This window comes from Vipera ursinii (genome assembly GCF_947247035.1).
Source record: "Vipera ursinii genome assembly, chromosome: 2".
Taxonomy (NCBI): domain Eukaryota; kingdom Metazoa; phylum Chordata; class Lepidosauria; order Squamata; family Viperidae; genus Vipera; species Vipera ursinii.
This window is the reverse complement of record NC_139513.1, coordinates 161,647,708-161,667,339: the sequence shown is the minus strand read 5'-3', so window position 1 is coordinate 161,667,339 and position 19,632 is coordinate 161,647,708. Positions and strand designations below refer to the sequence as shown.

Below are 19,632 nucleotides of genomic sequence, written 5' to 3'. Positions count from 1 at the left end.
GGCTCAAGGTTGACTCAAGCCTTCCATCCTTCCAAAGTCGGTAAAATGAGGACCCAGATTGTTGGGGGGCAATAGGCTGGCTTTGTAAACTGCTCAGAGGGGGCTGTAAAGTGCTGTGAAAGGGTATATAAGTGTTAAGTGCTATTGCTATTCTGAGTGTATGGCTTACAGGAGCTCTGATTCTTCAGCCTACCCTCCAACTTTCCAGGCTGATGCCACTGGCTTCCTTACATTCCACCCTGTGGTGACTTGGCTGTTAGATTTTCCAAAAGATTGTCCAATTGCCCTTGCTTTAGGCAGCCTTTCTGTTGTACACTCCATTCATTCTCAATCTAAGGCCATCAAGGTGGATTTAACTGCCCATCATCTCCAGCCAACATTACCAGCTCCTGAAATGAGCTGATAAGAGCTACCATCAGATGTTCCCCCTTTTCCCTCCCTACTGCGTTCTACTGTTTGCTTTTGTATTTTTGCATTTTATTCTATAATCTAATAAAACGTTGCAAATCGGATGTACAGATAGTCCTTGATCTATGACCATCATTAAGCCCAACATTTCTGTTGTTAAGTGAACCAGTGAAATTGTTATGTTTGTTGTTGTTGTTAGCTGCAAAGTCGTGTCCAACCCATTGCAACCCTATGGACAATGTTCCTCCAGGCCTCCCTGTCTTCTACCATCTTCTGGAGTCCATTTAAGCTCACGCCTACCGCTTCAGGGACTCCATCCAGCCACCTCATTCTCTGTCGTCCCCTTCTTCTTTTGCCCTAAATCTTTCCCAGCATTAGGCTCTTCTCCAGTGAGTCCTTCCTTCTCATTAGGTGGCCAAAATATTTGAGTTTTAGCTTCAGGATCTGGCCTTCTAAAGAGCAGTCAGGGTTGATCTCCTCTAGGACTGACCGGTTTGATTGCCTTGCAGTCCAAGGGACTCGCAGGAGTCTTCTCCAGCACCACAGTTCAAAGGCCTCAATTCTTTGGCGCTCAGCCTTTTTTATGGTACAACTTTCACTGCCATACATTGCAACTGGGAAGACCATAGCCTTGACTGTACGCACTTTTGTTGACAGGGTGATGTCTCTGCTTTTTAGTCTGCTGTCTAGATTTGTCATGGCTTTCCTCCCAAGGAGCAAGCGTCTTTTAATTTCTTGGCTACAGTCCCCATCTGCAGTGATCTTGGAGCCCAGGAAAATAAAATCTGTCACTACCTCCATTTCTTCCCTATTTGCCAGGAATTGAGAGGGCCGGATGCCATGATCTTGGTTTTCTTAATGTTAAGTTTCAACCCAAGTTTTGCACTCTCCTTCTTCACCCGCAACAAGAGGCTCTTTAGTTCCTCTTCACTTTCTGCCATTAGAGTGGTATCATCTGCATATCTTAGGTTGTTGATATTTCTTCCGGCAATCTTAATTCCAACTTTTGATTCATCTAGCCCTGCCTTTCTCACGATGTGCTCTGCATATAAGTTAAATAGGCAGAGTGACAGTATACAGCCTTGCCGGACTCCTTTCCCAATTTTGAACCAATCAGTGCTTCCGTGTCCGTTTCTCACTGTTGCTTCTTGGCCCACATATAGGTTTCTCAAGAGACAAATAAGATGGTCTGGTACACCCATCTCTTTAAGAACTTGCCACAGTTTGTTATGATCCACACAATCAAAGGCTTTAGCATAGTCAATGAAGCAGAAGTAGATGTTTTTCTGGAACTCTCTAGCTTTCTCCATGATCCAGCGTAAGTTGGCAATTTAATCTCTAGTTCCTCTGCCTCTTCGAAATCCTGCCTGTACTTCTGATAGTTCTCGATCCACATACTGCTGGAGTCTAGCTTGTAGGATTTTAAGCATAACTTTACTAGCATGAGAAATGAGTGCAATGGCGCAATAGTTTGAACATTCTTTGGCACTGCCTTTCTTTGGAAGTGGAATGTAAACTGATCTTTTCCAATCCTGTGGCCACTGTTGAGTTTTCCAAATTTGCTGGCAAATTGAGTGTGTAGCACTTTTACTGCATCGTCTTTTAAGATTTTGAATAGCTGTCACCTCCACTAGCTTTCTTGTTGCTCAACTTTCCTAAGGCCCACTTCACTTCACATTCTAGGATGTCTGGCTCGAGGTCAGTGACCACCTCATTGTGATTATCAAGGACGTTAAGCTCATTCTTGTATAGTTCTTTTGTGTAATTTTGCCACCTCTTCTTAATCTCTTCTGCCTTTGTTAGATCCCTGCCATTTTGGTCCTTTATCATGCCCATGTTGGCATGAAACGTTCCCTTCATCTCTCCAATTTTCTTGAAAAGATCTCTGGTCCTCCCTATTCTATTGTTTTCTTCTATTTCTTTGCACTGTTCATTTAAGAAGGCATTCTTATCTCTTCTAGCTATTCTCTGGAATTCTGCATTCAATTGGGCGTATCTTTCTTTTTCTCCCTTGCCTTTCGCTTCCCTCCTTTCCTCAGCTATTTGCAAAGCTTCCTCAGACAGCCATTTTGCTTTCTTGCATTCCTTTTTCTTTGGGATGGTTTTAGTTGCTACCTCTTGTACAATGTTGTGAACCTCCGTCCATAGTTCTTCAGGCACTCTGTCTATCAGATCTAATTCCTTAAATCTATTTGTCACCTCTACTGTGTATTTATCAGGGATATGGTTTAGTTTGTATCTGAGTGGCCTAGTGCTTTCCCCTACTTTCTTCAGTTTAAACCTAAACTTTGCAACGAGAAGCTCATGGTCTGAGCCACAGTCAGCTCCTGGTCTTGTTTTTACTGACTGTATAGAGCTTCTCCATCTTTGGCTGCAGAACACATAGTCAATCTGATTTCTGTGTTGACCGTCTGGTGATGTCCACGTGTACAGCCGTCTCTTGGGTTGTTGGAAAAGAGTGTTTGCTATGACCATTGTATTCTCTTGACAAAATTCTATCAGCCTGTGCCCTGCTTCATTTTGTGCTCCAAGGCTAAACGTGCCTGTTATTCTGGTTATCTTTTGGCTTCCTACTTTAGCATTCCAATCCCCCATGATGATAAGGACATCATTTTTTGGTGTTAGTTCTATAAGGTGCTGTAGGGCTTCATAGAACCGGTCAATTTCATCCTCTTCAGCACTGGTGGTTGGGGCATAGACTTGGACTACTGTGATATTGAATGGTTTGCCTTGGATTTGTTATGTTAGTAACATGGTTGTTAAGTGAATCTGGCTTCCCCAGTGACTTTGCTTGTCAGAAGCTGGTCACAAGACCCTGCATCCATCATAAATACGAACCAGGTGCCAAGCGTCTGAATCACATGACCACAGGGATGATGCAACAGTCCTGAGTGTGAAAAATGGTCACTTTTTTCAATCCCATTGTAACTTCAAATGGTCACTAAATGAACTGTTGTAAGTCAAGGACTGCCTTTATTGGAAAGGCTGAGAGAGGGTGCAGGTCCAGAGCCTTTTTCTCAGCCCTCTCATTTCCTCCCTTCAGAGTCATGGGCCAAAAACACTGATGTCAAAGCTGGAATTGGGTATGTCTAGTTCAGGGGTAAGCAACCTTGGCTCTTTTGTGACTTGTGGACTTCAACTCCCAGAATTCCTGAGCCAGGTTGACTCAGGAATTCTGGGAGTTGAAATCCATGTGTCATAAAAGAACCAAGGTTGCCTACCCCTGGTCTAGTTTAATGAAGAGAAGGACGAGGGGGGACATGATAGCAGTGTTCCAATATCTCAGGGGCTGCCACAAAGAAGAGGGAGTCAAGCTATTCTCCAAAGCACCCAAAGGCAGGACAAGAAGCAACGGATGGAAACTGACCAAAGAGAGAAGCAACCTAGAACTAAGGAGAAATTTCCCGACAGGCACCTGAGAGACTTGAGTCTCACAAAGCATTATCTTAATTCCACCTCAACTGGCCTTCCTTTTCTGAGACAGTACATTTTTCCCCTTCTTCCCCTTGAACACAAGGAGATTCTTGGCCCTATCTTGCCCTTCCTCAGGAGAACCACCGATAGCCAAGCAAGCCGGGGTCCCAAGAAGGAAGGGAGGGGGAGTTACGATCAATGAAGTCCAAGGGATGAGCTCTATCTGCAAACGCTCCTCTGAAGAATTCATACCCCCCAGCACTTTTGGCTCAAGGTGGGGGGCCGGACACCCCCTACCCCTCCACTCGCCTCACCTCTCCTGCAATCCTACCAAGTCCCCCAAAACAGACCCGGGCAACTCTTCTTCCCTCGCAGGCAACCACGCGCAAGTCCCGCTGCGCGACTGCTTTTCTCTCTGGCTAGCAGTTCCTGCGACTTGCATCTCCTTGTTCGTATTTACTCGGGATGCGAGCCCGGATCCCAGGACTGCCCCGGTCTCTTTCTCTCCTTCACGTCCCACCAACCCGCCCCCCTCCAAAAAAAAAAAAAACAGGCGGAGGAATTACAGGGGGGGACCACCCCTCCTTCCCATCCTGGAGGCGGGGGCAGGCGCAGCTGGGATGCGCCGGGCCGGCGGGACAAACTGTTGCAGCTTCAAAAGCCGAGCCGTCGAGCCGAAGGGAATCCCCAAAGCTCCGCAGCTCGGCCCTAGAAGGAAAGACGCCCCGTCGAGGAACATGTCCCTTCGACTGAGACAAATCACGCGGGTTCCAACAGTGAGTCCTTTGCCTCTCCTATCTTCCTTGACCGGCCCTGGAGTCTTTATCTTGTAACTAGAAGGATCCCTGAATCCCCACGCCCGTCCCCACCGCTCAGACTCTCGGTTTTGTACCAAAGCTTACCTTTCCTATCGCCTTTCCATCAAAAAAAACCTCCCTTCTTTCTCCTTTCAGGGCCGTTTCCCTAACTTGCTGCAGGCGTGTAAGGTTTAACAGGTGGGAGGATGGGAGAGGGGAGAGAAAGGACCCAGTTGAGGAGAGGGATGTATAGGTGCCCATTGCCTGAGCAGGCAGGCGTCCCTTCCTACCCACATTTACGTCCTCCCCAACTCTGCACACAAATTCAGCTGAGCTGTCAAACTCTTTGGAAGGTGAGTTCGATCCTGACTGGCTCAGAGTTGACTCAGCCTTTCCATCCTTCCCAAGTTGGTAAAATGAGGACCCAGATTGTTGGGGGGCAATAGGCTGGCTCTGTAAACCGCTGTAAAGCACTGTGAAGCGGTATATAAGTCTAAGCGCTATTGCTATCCTGGCTGTGCTTCATCGTCTTCACCGCTTTTCTTTTCAAAGGAAGCAGCCCTCAAGTCAAAGAGGCTTAAAAATCCTCCTCCTTTTTTTGTTTTGTTTTGTTTTGTTTGGCATGTAATAGGAGCAAAAATGGAATATGAAGTTAGCCTGTGCATCCCCAGCATAATATTCCTTCTCTAGTTGTTACTTTGAAATAACTCTGTATGAAAACATTCTCTTCTATCATTTTTGACGTGCTCTGTCTTTGCTTGCACTTTGTGTTTGTTTGTTTGTTTTTAAACACTTTCAAGGAAGCAAAGGTGGAACTGCTCTGCAGTGTCTTATAATTAGGAGCACAATTAACCACTTTTCCTGGGAGCTCTGAACGCACACACGTTAGGAAACTACAGAGCTTTTTATTGTTGCTTTACAACATTGTGGTTCATATTTGCATGATTAAAAAGAAACCCAAAGCAGAATGGTTCCACTTCTTGCCTATACCTTTACCTTACCCAGATTTTTTTTCGTGGGAACATTACAGAGATATTTTCACACATGATTTTGACAATTTGACTATACATACAAATGTTATTAGGGTAGACAACATGTAAAAAGCGGCCATTCTTTCTTTATTTATTTGCTAGATCACAAACTTTGTGACCACGTAATATTTTTTTAATCATGGAAGTTAAAAATCTGCATGTATATAAATGCAGTTCTGCCCATTTTATTATACGGAGGTGAAAACTTGGTGCATCGGGAAAAACACAGAAGTTGAATCTAGTGAGAATAAGATGCTTAAGACTTGCATGTACTATGCAACAAAGGGGGAAAGGGCCAAAAATGAATGGCAGCTAATTGAATGCCAGAGCGAGTCGCTGGTGCGAAGAAGCAGCGTGAAAGAACTCTTTAGGCTAAAATCTAATCTTCCTGGCTTTCCCTAAATTCAAGATTATGCAACAAGCAATTATTTTGAAATAATTAATAGTCATGTTTTCCCTTCAAAGTATATTTAATAATAATGAAATCAACATTCTCAAAAAGTCAGTAAGCAGAAAGAAAGTGTGCATTTGTCACATATCCCCAAGCTATAGATGTGGATAATTGTGTGGAACAAAGTGCGTAAAATCAGTGAGGTAGCATGAAATAAAATACATGAGTTCCAGTTGAGTAATTATACAAAGGCAAGCTGGCTATATAGAAACACCTAAAGCGAATCTAGACCTCTTGCATATTTTTCTAATACACTGTAAACTTTCTAATTCCTTTGCAGAAGGTCAGTGATGGGGAATTTAAGGCTCTCCAAATGCTGCTGGACTACAACTCCCATAATCTTAGCTGATCACACATGCTAATTAGGGTAATGGGAACTTGCAGGCCAAATATGGTGGTTTAGGAATCCTTTATCACCTAATGTTCTTTATGCTGTTGGAGTAAATATTTTATTTATTTTATTTTATTTTAATTCCATTTATATCCCGCCCTTCTCCGAAGACTCAGGGCGGCTTACAAGCTTAGCAGTAGCCTTCATTCTATGTATATGCCTGCTTATTAGGGCTTTCACACAAACCCCAAGCGGCATTATTACAAAGTCAGCTTATTGCCCCCAACAATCTGGGTCCTCATTTTACCTACCTCGGAAGGATGGAAGGCTGAGTCAACCTTGAGCCTGGTGGGATGCGAACCTGCACTAATTGCAGGCAGCAATTACTGGCATTAGCCCACTGCTCCACCACTGCTCCAAACAAACGTGGTTTGTTTGCTTTTTCATAGTATATAGTACAATATATTAGTCCTGCTATTGTGGCTAGTTCAATCATTTTTGGGGGGAGGGGTGCTCTGAAATTTAGCAGTTTAGGCCAAAAAATGAACTTAAATTAAACCAAGCTAATTAAGTATTTAGTAAATAGATTACTGTAAATGTATCTATGCTCCTCTTCTGACATGTTCAAAAGCTTACAAAGCTATTTTAAGGGAGTCTGGAATCTGCAACCAAAGCTTAGGGCTCCATGGCACTCTGGCCTCAAGCATCATGCACTTTGCCCTAAATTCTAATTCTCTCTGCTAAAACTTTCTACTCTCTTCTCGATTCTTGGTCTGGGTCCATGAGAAAGAAAGAAAGAAAGAAAGAAAGAAAGAAAGAAAGAAAGAAAGAAAGAAAGAAAGAAAGAAAGAAAGAAAGAAAGGAAGGAAGGAAGGAAGGAAGGAAGGAAGGAAGGAAGGAAGGAAGGAAGGAAGGAAGGAAGGAAGGAAGGAAGGAAGGTGGCTTGCCATTGTCATCTTCTGAGATTTACTTCCCAGTCTAACCAACTACCCTGGGAGAAAAGACCATGGATTGCTCCAAGATTTGCTGCCAGGAAGGGAAAGAGGCTGCAAGTAACACTTGGTTCTTTTTCCTTTCCTGACTTTTCAAGAGACAGAACTGTAAAAATACAGATAGGGGTAAAAAAAAACAACATTGGCATTGCTAGCTTCAGTATCCAAAACATCCCACTGGATATTTTTCTAGGATTTTGTGAGAAAGAACCCCCTTTTGCGACTAGATTTCATGTCGATCCAAAGGACAGTACTGATCATTCCATCCCTTAAGTAGAACCTGGAAGGATTCAAAACAACTGCTAATTCTTCTCTCTTTCCAAAGACTATTTATTTATTTACATATTTGATGGCCCAGATCTTAGAACTCTTTGCTGCCTGCCTCCACCTGGATGGAAGCTTGTGTATATTTAATGCTGCGTACTTTGTTTTCTGACCCTAGACATCTGCAGCTGGCATGCACACACAATTGGCAAGAGGGGAGATTTGATGTGTTATTTACCTTGTTATATCTGATGCCTCTAAGGGGTTTTATTACACTCCAGAAATAAATCAACACACAGCAGGTTTCTAGCCTCCCGCTCACAAACATCAGCCTTCCCACTTTAAAAACCCGCTTAAGGTTTTAGGATATATTTTTTTGTAATGTGTTCCCAACGTTTTGTCACCTAAATGCTCCAAAGCCCCACCTCACTTTCAGGATTTCAGTGTCAGAATGGAAAACGTACAACCCGCTCCCCCCCATTATTCCATCCCTCAAAACTATTGTCTCCTTTTCCATCAAAAATTCATGACAGGGATTTTGTTTAGAAAAATGAATAAACCCTAATAAATTATATATGCCTCTGAGGCCCTGATATAAATACAATTTCTCTTCTCATGGGCTATAGAAAAGGAGAGAATATGGCCTTATTTAATATGTGCAAATACACACACACACACACACACACACACACAAAACACAACACAAACTGCTTTTTTCATTCCCTGTGAAGTGGATATTGAATACATGAATAGCAGATTTTCTTCAAGGGTCCTTTCCCACCCACCACCTTGCCATAGATTTATACTTCATCCTGAGGAGGAATCTTTGTTCAAAGATTGGTACTAGTCTTTGAAATCCCTGGCCCCAAAACATGCTACCTTTCTCTACAAATTAAATTGCAATTAAATTACAATCTCAGAACTCAGCACGAGTAAGATCCTTCTATCGATGCTGCAGAGAACAAGACCCTGTGCAGATAGAAAACCAACATGTTGAGAGAGGAATTCAAGTCTTCCCTGCAACATTAATTTTCTCTGTTGAGGAAGGACTTTCTTCCCTCTATGGCAGACATGTCAAACACAAGGCCCAGGGGCCAGATCCGGCCCGCAAAGTGGTTTCATGTGGCCCCCGAAGCCATCCTGGAAACAGTGAGGGAACGGCCCCCACTGCCTTGGCCCTGGCCCAGAGACCCTCCTTCTGCCAGAGACCCTCAGATCTGTCCCACTCCTGCCCAGGCCCCCATAGGCACCCTTGATGCGAACAATGTAGAGCTGGCCATGCCCACCCAGCAGGCCATACGCACTCTAGCCACGCCCACCCAGTAGGCCACGCCCAACCTGGCCATACCCACCTGGCCCCTTGAGGGCAACCGCAATGCTGATGCGGCCCTCAATGAAATTGAGTTTGACGCCCCTGCTCTATGGGAAGCAGTCATGCATGCAACAAAGAAAACATGTTTGTGTGTTTGTATAAAACACCCTGAGCACAATTTCAAGGAGGCAGAGAGTGTGGTCATCTGCTAGCACCAACAGAAGAAAAGCAAGAGGGGAGAAGGAGAACTTCTCAGAGGTTCTGACATCCCATCATTTAACCATCCTGTTCAAGACTTAGCTCAGCTGTCAGGGCTTAAAGCAGCAGGAATGGAAGTAATAGGAAGCAGGAAGCTGATAAAGGCAGTCCTTGGTCACACTTCCCAACAACAATGAGATCCTGTAGCTTTTCCTCTTTGACTTGGCCCAGCATGATGGGCAGCATCAGCAGAACAGAGGAGAAAGATATTTTAGCCACCCAATGGCTTGGCAAGGGAGGTGATGTAGGTTCTTTGGAATGACAGAAAGAAAGAAAGAAAGAAAGAAAGAAAGAAAGAAAGAAAGAGAAAGAAAGAAAGGAAAGAAAGAAAGAAGAAAGAAAGAAAGAAAGAAAGAAAGAAAGAAAGAAAGAAAGAAAGAAAGAAAGAAAGAAAGAAAGAAAGAAAGAAAGTTACAATAAACTGGGGTTTTGAGTAGAGGGTAGACTTGCACTAAAACATTTGCTTCGGTTGCAACTTCAGGACCTTGGATAGAGTTTGCCCCTCTCAATTCCTGTCCTTCCTTCCTCTCTTTATCATTTCCCCAGTGGGACTCCTCTCCCATTTCATCCTTTGCACCTCTTGCTCTAGGACCCATAGCCTTACTGTTTTCTTTTCGGGGGGGGGGTCCACTAGTGCAGGGTGTAGCCTAGAAGACTGTCCAGTCTCTTCTAATGTTTGTATTGAAATAATGTGGCATCCCACCTGGCAGATATAATCCAGGGAATCAGCTTAAGTAACGGCTGGTCCTGTAACCAAATTCTGCTCCCGCTGAATACCAGCTGGGTCTTTTTGCTTGCTTGCTTAAACCAATTTATTATCTTCTGATCCAAAGGTTAATACATCATGGAGACTAGGCAGCATGGGACATTGGACCTTGTGTGGTCCTACCTATTGTTAGCCAAATAGGTGTTAGTAATCTAGACCTAATGGTCTAGAAAGGGTAGCCACCCTTGTCCCTGAGGCTTTCATGACTTTTATTCCCAGGCATCTTCTTCAGGATTTTGCCCTTAGGGGCATACAGCTTGTTCTGAAGGGTTAGGATAAAGACAGGGATTCTGTTTGTACACCAGTTGCTCTGCTGCCTAGTGACATCTGGGCTAAACTGATTCATAGCCTTTCTAGTGCTATCAGAGTCTTGATGTTGGAAATGTTCAAAACACAGAGATATATTTCAAGAGCATGGGAGAAGGGTTGGGAATCTGTGTGCTCTAGAACCACGGTCCCCAACCTTTCTGGCAGCAGGGACTGGTTTTGGAAGAAAAAATGTCTTCCACGGACTGGGGTGGGGGGTGGGGATGGTTTCATGTGCAACCTAGATCCTGTGCATGGGCAGATAAAGCTCCACTGGGCTGTACAAGTGGCTCAACTGCTGTTTGTGTGGCCCAGTTCCTAACAGGCCATGGACTGGTACTGGTCTCTGCCCCAGGGGTTGGGGACCCCTACTCTAGAAACTTCATGGGAAGACAAGCTGAGTTGGGATTCCAGATAACAGATATTTGAGAAATTTGGCATTGGTGATCCCTGTGTCAATAACTTAAAATTTGAGTTATTGCAATGTACTCTTTATGAAATAGCCACTGAAAATCCAGAAACAGCAACCAGTAACCAATTTTGCACTGATTACTGAGCCTACTGTATTAATTGTAAAGGACAAACATAAACCCCTTTCTCTTTAACCATTTAGTCCAACAAGCTTGAATGAAGCTCAAAATGCTTTTGTTTGTAATTTGTGAAACTGTTTGCACAATTCTAGATTCAGTAAACAAAGGCTTTATATTACAAAAGTGACACCCATCATTTTGTCTCTAGAATGCCCTAAAACAAAATTTTGCATGAGGCATTTTGGAAGGAGTATCAGGTACTGGTATCTGAGGATAGGTCAAGAACAAAAAGTAGAAAAGGGGGGTAGGGGGAGAGAGAGAAAAGAAAAATGACTACTATTTCTTTCACAGCCAATAATGATCCCATACACATTTCACTCTTCATCAAATAGGCCCATCCATATCTCCAAGGTGCCCCAAATTTCCACATAATTTTATGCCAAAAGTTCTCACTTGAGATCTTTTAGCTTCTATAGTTTAATTACAGAACATCTGTTTAACATGCAGTCGATTTTGGCAATACTGTGGAAGAGAAACTAGTGAGTTCTACCGTTCTGCATAGCACTAGCCAAGTTTTTAAAAGACATTCCTGGATTCCTTCCCCCTCCCAAGAAACTAAAAAAACGAGGAGGGTTCGTGTTTACCTGAAACAGATGCCAGAAAATAAGGGGTTTCATCCTGAAAAAGAGGGCTGTTTGGAGGGCACAATTTGGTTAATTGCAAACATCTTTCTTTAATTGAAGCAAATGGGACAATGTAGGCTGCTGAAGAGATTCCTGACACACCATCCATTATCCATCATCAGCTGTTGTTTGCATCACCCGTGCAGATCAGCATTTTCACCTTGCAACAGCTACTCCTGCTGTTCTGTAGTTGCACTTCCTAGGGTGCCCAACTGCCTCAGCCTGCAGTTAATGCCAACTCCACATCAAATCCCCACCAAGCCAAGGCAAAAAACAACAACAAAACACACACACACCATTTTACAAACCCAGAATTCTGCTGGTGGAATACAAATAGAAACAGAAACTGGCCATTTTAATAAAACGGAGGTAGAAAGGAGTGGCGGCTATATATTTCAGTGGCTGTGAATTTTTGAGGGCTTCTGACATTGTGCTTAGCAGGAGAGAAAAGCCTCGCCACCTTGACTAGCCTAGATGGAAGTCAGAGCTGTGGTTCACCTTCCATCCTTTGTATCCATCATTGTTTGGATAATCTCACAATGAAGCTGTCCCCATTCTCTTAGTAGGATATGAGTAACTACTTTACTCCAAGCTAGACCAATGTCCACATACTCCACAGTTGTTGGGTTTGGGGTTTTTGTTTTTGTTTTTGTTTTTGTGCTGATAAGCAGTGACTGTGACTGATTACAGGCACAGTTTCTTTTTCTCATCAATAATTTTTCTTTGATCATCATCCTAATGGTTGTCATTGTAATTTCTGGCACATGCAATAATGAGAATGAGAAGGGTTAGTTAAAAAAAACCCTCACATTTCCCCAGGTATCTTCCATGCTTCCTTCTGGAGGTACAGTATATCAGCAGTGACAATACAATGGCAGAGTTTCTCCATTACCAGCAATGCTACCAGTAATAGCAATAGCACTTAGACTTATATACTATTTCACAGTGCTTTAGTCATGCCCCCAACAATCTGGGCCCTCATTTTACTAATCTTGAATGGATGGAAGGCTGAGTCAATTTTGAGCCTGGTGAGATTTCAACTGCCAAACTGCTGGCAGCTGGCAGTCAGCGGTGTTCTGTACCAGCCTGCTACCAGCCCTGCAGAAAAGGCAGGGACAACCCCTTTTACAAGAAGGCAAGAGGCTGGAATTACGCCTGCCAAATTTATTGCTACAAAAACAAATAGAACAAGACACAAACCAAGAAACAGGAGCTTTTCAAGCGGTTGCCTTCAGCAAACCAGCCCTCCCACGCATTCCCCCTTAAATACAGTTCAGGGCGTGGCTTCTCTCTGCCTCCTTCCGAGGATCCCCATTGCCTTCCTCTGTTTACTCCTGATTGACTGCCTCCTGCATCGGGCATCCTTGAACAGGGCCAGCTGTGGGTCATCTTCATCCACGCTGTCAGGCTCACACAGCTGGGTCTGCGTCGTGACCAGAAGAGAGGGGCCTGGCTGAGGACTCCCATCAAGCTCTTCAACACCCCCCTCCTCCTCCTCCTCTGAGTCATCCGACCCAACTGCCAAACCCACAGGCTGACCCTGAATCACAACAAGCGGAATTAGCCTGCAGTACTGTGCCACCACAGCCACCACAGCTCAGCCCTGAGCTGTTGCTCCCACCTCTACCACCCAACCTGATGACAATACCCCAAACAAGGAACTCAGATGAATAAGCTAGCAGTAAACAACAGCCTAATCAAGGAACCCCCAAGAACAACCCCACCAACATTGACAGGGCAGGCCATTTGTATCTAAACCAAGAGCAAACTTCCCTCCCTTCTAGTACTGATGACGTTACCTAGTTGGGTATTGAAATGTATGTAAAAAAACAAAACAAAAAAAAAACAACTGAACTCAGAGAGCACTAAGGATCCCACTGATGACATTGTCTAAGTTATCTTCCCACAGCCTGCCCTAAATAATAATTTTTCACTATAAATGGCCAATCAGCAAATTGACGGATGGGTTCCTTTAGTGTCCTGAAAGCAAAGGGGATCCTGTCTTTTAGGTTCCTTTAGGGCAGCTAATCAGGCTATTAATTTAAACACTGTATTAATCAAGCAACCTTCCTGTTTCACTGGCTAACACTCTTCTGTTTCAAGATACTTTCTGCAACTGCACTTCAAGGGAATTGTGATGAAGGGGGGAAGGGATATCCATTCATTGCAATCCTAGAGAACAAGAAAATGTTGTTCGAACAAAAGCTTCTTCTTTGCTCTGTATGGTTTCCATTGCTGCTGCCATAAAGCCATGAGAGTCTCCTTCCAGGTAACAGCTTTAGTTAGCTAATTCATATGTTTATTCCCAGCGACTCACCCATCCTCAGATGTTTTCCCCATATTAATAACCCAGAAGATGCCAGCAGCAGATGGTGAAATACGTCTGTAAACCCTGACTCTCCACAGAGGTGCCAGCAGTTCTTGGGACTGTGGCGTCATTCTTGATTATCCGGTGTATTGCGGCTAGCGGCCACTGCCAGGTCTACCTGGCACAGGGCCGGCACTCAGCGCAAAGAAGGAAAATGAGCATCTCCCAATAACTTTAACCTTCTGAATACACTAAACATCTGCTGAAACTAGGGTATGCCAAACCATGTTAATTCAGGAAGATGGTGCCTGAAAGCGAGCATGGAAGTATTAAAAAACAGAAGCAGAAATGGATGGGATGCTGTACACTAAAAATCCAAGGGGTCAATGGTAGACTGCTTATTCTGGATTTTCTAGTGGACTCTTCCACTGTGGAAAAATGAGCTCCATATTTTTCTATTGTACTTTTAACTGTATCTGCTTCTCCTTAAATATCTGCTGGGGCTCTATGCCTCTTTTCCATGTTAATATCAAACTTCTAATTCTCATAACTAAAACTTTTTTTTTGTTCTCGTTAATGTCTATGGAGATCCTCAGATCCTCAATCATCCAGGGTCATGGTTGCCCCAAAGGTGTTTTCCAAAAAGCAAACTTTCTTGTTTTTTTTTCTTTGAAAACCTTTTATTTCTCATCCAAGATGCTTCTTCAGTTCTTCAGAAGCTTCTTACATGAGAAGCAAAATGTTTTCAAGGAAGAAAACAAGGAAGTCCAGATGTCTTTTGGAAAGGCACTTTTGGGTTCCTCCTTAGTGTTCTTGCTGATTCACAGTTTCTACTATACTGTTTTTTGGAATAGCCATAATCTTCTCAAATCCCATGGGACATACCTACATTGTCCACCTTACTCATGTTTGAAACATGATCATCTTTGCTTCCATTTTACAAAATCTGGGGATTCCATGTCTATGAAGATCCTTTGAGTGGGGAACAGAGAAGAAAACAATCTTAGCATTTTTGTAAAATTATATAGTTCCCCTCCATTTTTCTGAAGGAACTATTGAGTCTCCATTTTATATTTTTCCACATCTGCTTGTAATCTTCGTTGGAAGGAGAGGAGCATATGTGTATTTGTGCACGTGCACTTAGGCTTGCATGTTTAATATAAGAAAAAATGATTAGTATATTCAGGTGGGGACTCAATTATACAAACAATTTGCAGGCAACTGATTTTAATCAGCAATTAATGTAATTGGGCAGAAGGGTGGCTGTTGTGTCCTTTTCTGTAATGTGACTTTTAGATACTGCACACTTGTGCATATTTATTGCAAAGGGTAAAATTTTCTAGGACTGGTTTTAATCCAAGTGCACAAGTGGGGGAGCTGGACACAGCATCCTTTTTCCCCCCTGTGTTTTTCATTTTTTCTGTTTATACTTTTTTGAAGTTGTTCTTTGTAGGTAAATAGCTGCCAATCAAACATTGATTCATCTTTGAGTTTGGCCATTTTCTTACTACATGTTTCCAGTGACTACTTGTTAGATATTTTGGGCATGGCATATTTTTAAAACACACATTGGCGGTGGGGGAGGAGAGAGAGAGAGAGAAAGAGAGAGAGAGAGAGAGTGAGAGAGAGAGGCAAAACCATTTTGTAACAAAACCCCACTCCATACTATATTTGGCACCTATTTCTGCAACGAAGGATAAAAGAATAAACCTCCTGCAATGGTAGTCTATGAAGTGGACACCAAATTACAAGTGTTTTTTTTTCCTTCAAATGAGAAATAATTCTTGGTGACATCACAGATATTTAGGCAATCAATATGATGCACAGCCATCTACTGCTGTTTACAGTATTTGCAGAGTTAGCTTTGGTAATGTGCAGATTGAGTTCTAAATAAGCAGCAATGCCTTTGAGGTGTTTATTTTGTTTCCCTCCTTTTCTTTATGGGGCAACTGTTAATTGTTTCCAGGAACTATTCAAACCGTTCAATTTCATTCACCCTAAGGACCCCAAGAGAGTTTTCAGTCTCTGCCCTGCTTGTAGGCAGTCTATAATCATCTTCCCCAATAAGTAAGCCCATTAATTTCTCCTCTGTTTGTGCATTGCCTTGTTCAGGGTCCATCCTGATTTCCTGGGCTAGGCAATGATTTGCTTTGTTCTTATGGCAATTGTTAGGATTATATACATCTGGCTAGAGGGCAGGGGTGGTACCAGAAAGTTCATTATACTCCAAACACCTGCTTGGGCATGAAAGGCCAGTGCAATTTAGTAAAGGTCAAGTTGCTGATGTATCTGTTCAGATTGAGGCTTTCCACCTTCAGCCCCTTGAGGATTCACAGAGTAGGCTGGGAAGGAAATTACCTTGGAATTGGATACAAAAAGCTGTTGGCATTCAGGGTTACTTCGTTAAACAGGGATGGAGCCAGGGACCAAGAGTCAAGCAAACATTAGCATTCTGGTATGTCTTGGTGTATGTGGGTGTTTTTTTGAGCTGTACGTATGATTGCAGAAAATGGGAGAAAAGAGATGTAGGAAACAACTCTGTGGGCAAACCGAGAAGCTGAGTCCACACAGTACAGCAAAAGGGTTATTATATGGTTGGAAACCAGACTATATTTTTCTAGAAAGAGCAGTCTCAACTTGCAACCCTCCAGGTATACTGGCATCTCAACACCCAGCACTGCAACCAGTGCTGGCTAGGAAGAGAAGGTCCCAGACAGATTGATTTGCTGGGAAAGCTATGTCAGACCCATTTTTTTCCTTCAGTTTCACTAGCATTTTAATTCAGATAATATTTTCCAAGTTTGGGAAATAGTACCCAAACCGGCAAAAACCTAGGCATCAAAAATAGCAGAGGAATGGGATATATACCAGGAACCAATCCTTTCTTTAACACACCCGAGTAGTAGTTGTGTAGCATTCTGTATTGCAGATCAAAAGTTCTACCTTTGGGCAGACCTAAATGGATTGGATGAAGCTAGACTGCTTGTTTGGACCATTGAATAGAGCCACAGGGAACATCCCCTGCCTTTGTGGAAAGCCATGGATCTTGCCACTTTAAAGGGCTGGAGAGATCAAGAAAAGAAAAAAAAGTAGACTTGGGGCTTAAAATACAGTTGCTATTCCCAAGGTTGGAATAAAGAAGAAGACTGTGATCAAGAATTGATATAAATCTTAATAAATAGTGGATGGTCTGCCACAGGCCATTCTGATGACTAAGGCCAGAATCAGACTGGAAATTGTGCCTGTACTCTTTGAAGCAAAACAATGGCACTAACTATAGGGCTGAGAATATACAGCAACTCACGACTCCATGTCAAGCCCCAGCTCCATTTTTGCAACCTCTGGTGTCCCTCTAAGATGATATTGCTGAATCTTAGCAACTAAACCCCAATTTCAGCATCTTTTGTCATTTAGTGGAAAGAAAAACAAGAATACATGCATTAAAATGTAACCCGTCCATTTGAGGTTGACACCTCAAATTTCATCTCCCAGACCAAAAAAATAAAAAAGGTCAGCCTTGCCATTTCATCTAACTCACTCCTGTAGCCCTTGGCAGCCATTTTCCTTTTAGAAGAAAGGGACAGAGCAGCCCCAGAAACAAAACAAAAAAATTGCTTACCCTTAGACACTCCAACATTGTCTTATCCAGAATACTTGTCCCTTCCATCAACCCTACCAAAAGCCAGGCTTTTGATAGATATGAAGTGGGGGAGGAGAGGTAAAGAAAAAGTAGCTATGTTGTTGTTGTTAGCTGCGAAGTCGTGTCCGACCCATTGTGGCCCCATGGACAATGTTCCTCCAGGCCTTCCTGTCCTCTACCATCTTCTGGAGTCCATTTAAGCTCATGCCTACTGCTTCAGTGACTCCATCCAGCCACCTCACTCTCTGTCGTCCCCTTCTTCTCTTGCCCTCAATCTTTCCCAGCATTAGGCTCTTCGCCAGTGAGTCCTTCCTTCTCATTAGGTGGCCAAAGTATTTGAGTTTTAGCTTCAGGATCTAGCCTTCTAAAAAGCAGTCAGGGTTGATCTCCTCTAGGACTGACCGGTTTGATAGCCTTGCAGTCCAAGTAGCTATAGAGCACTCTTTATTACTGGTATTTGAGAACATATCTCAGCAAAAATCCATAGTCAACATACAATCCTGATGTGAAAAGTGGATATAGATTGTCTGTTTCTCTCATAATGTTAGAAAACAAGCTTAACCCATGAATAGATGGATAGCAAATTCAGGACAAAGTAGAAATATTTTATTTCACATGGTAACAGCACGTGAAAGCAAGGAACTCTGAATCTATGTCTGCTGATCCTATCTATTCTTCTTAATTATCTCAACTGCTGTCTCCACATCAGCAGCTAGGTTTTTGTTATGCATTGCCAGTGTTTTTTCTAGCCAGTCTGTGCAAGCATGTGCTTTTGACACTTGAAATAATCAGAAAAATGAATTGCCTTTCTATACAATTCTGTACATCAAAATACTCTCAGAGCATATAACACCTTAAGGAATGCTGCTATCTAGAGAGAGGTCTTGCGCACAAAATTTCAGATTTATTACAATTTCACCCTTTATTATATTTGGTTCCTTGTATATAATACAGGTAGTCCTCAATTGAGCCCAAACTTTCTGTTGTTAAGTGAGACATTTGTTAAGTGAGTTTTGCCCCATTTTATGACTTTTCTTGCCACAGTTAAGTGACACTACAGTTGATTAGTTAGTAACCCAGTTGTTAAATCAATCTGGCTTCCCCATTGACTTTGCTTGTCAGAAGGTCACAAAAGGGAATCACATGACCTTGAGACACAACAACAGTCATAAATAAGAACCAGTGGCCAAGCATCTGAATTTTGATCACATGATCATGGGAATGCTGCAAAGGTCATAGCTGTGAAAAATGGTCATAAGTCACTTTTTTCAGCGCCGTTGTAACTTTGATCACCAAACAAACTATTGTAAGTCAAGCACTACCTGTTTCCAGCATGAGTTTTAGAATATTTTATTATTATACATGGTGAAGCTTTCTCTTATTTTTCACTGCAGAGGAGTCACCGCAAATTGGCTTACTTTTTTAAAACAAGGGAATCCTTAAATAGAACAATTTAAACACTAAGAAGAAGCAAAAGCCGATTAATAGTTTCAAAAACAAGCAGAATTTCCGGTTAAATCAGCTTCTTAACCTTGGTGTTTTGGAGGTATTGGGAGAAGAATTTCCAATCACTGTAGACAGTTCCAATATATAGATCATTAGGAGAATAGACAGAATTCTCAAGGAATTTCATATGTTGGGAGCTGCACAAAAAGGCCCTTTGTTACATTTCTGAAAATTTATTTATTTGGATTCATATTTATGTGATATGACAGGGTAGAGAATAAAGATTACCTTGATGAATGCATGCAGAAGCCATTGTCTAGGCCAGGGGTAGGCAACCTTGGCTCTTTTATGACTCGTGGACTTCAATTCCCAGAATTCCTGAGGCAGCCATGCTGGCTCAGGAATTCTGGGAGTTGAAGTCCACGAGTCATAAAAGAGCCAAGCTTACCTACCCCTGGTCTAGGCAAATGGGGCTGAAGCATTTTTAAAGGCTAGAACAAGAAAGTGAGTTAGGCAAAGGGCTCCCTAATTCATTAGCTATAAGAGGAAGATGTACAGCAGGATCAGACCTGGCAGATGCTATTATTACAGCCAGACTCAATGAAAATGGTTTTAGCCTTCCTTTGGGGTTGATTTCCTGGTCTGGTCAACCTAGTGGGATTGACAGATGTAGAAGTAACTCAACGATGGGTGAG

The 19,632-nt window shown here is 42.8% G+C and overlaps 1 protein-coding gene across 1 annotated transcript in view; it reads left to right on the top strand.

The window, feature by feature from the left end:
- Positions 1-4,559: 4,559 nt before the first annotated feature.
- Positions 4,560-19,632, top strand: part of NDUFA4L2 (NDUFA4 mitochondrial complex associated like 2) — a gene marked incomplete at its 5' end in the record, with an annotated part of 49,225 nt that continues 34,152 nt past the window's right edge. Inside the window, one exon of the mRNA XM_083356204.1 lies at positions 4,560-4,598. Coding sequence (XP_083212330.1) covers positions 4,560-4,598 — 39 coding nt within the window. The remainder of the gene's footprint in view (positions 4,599-19,632) is intronic.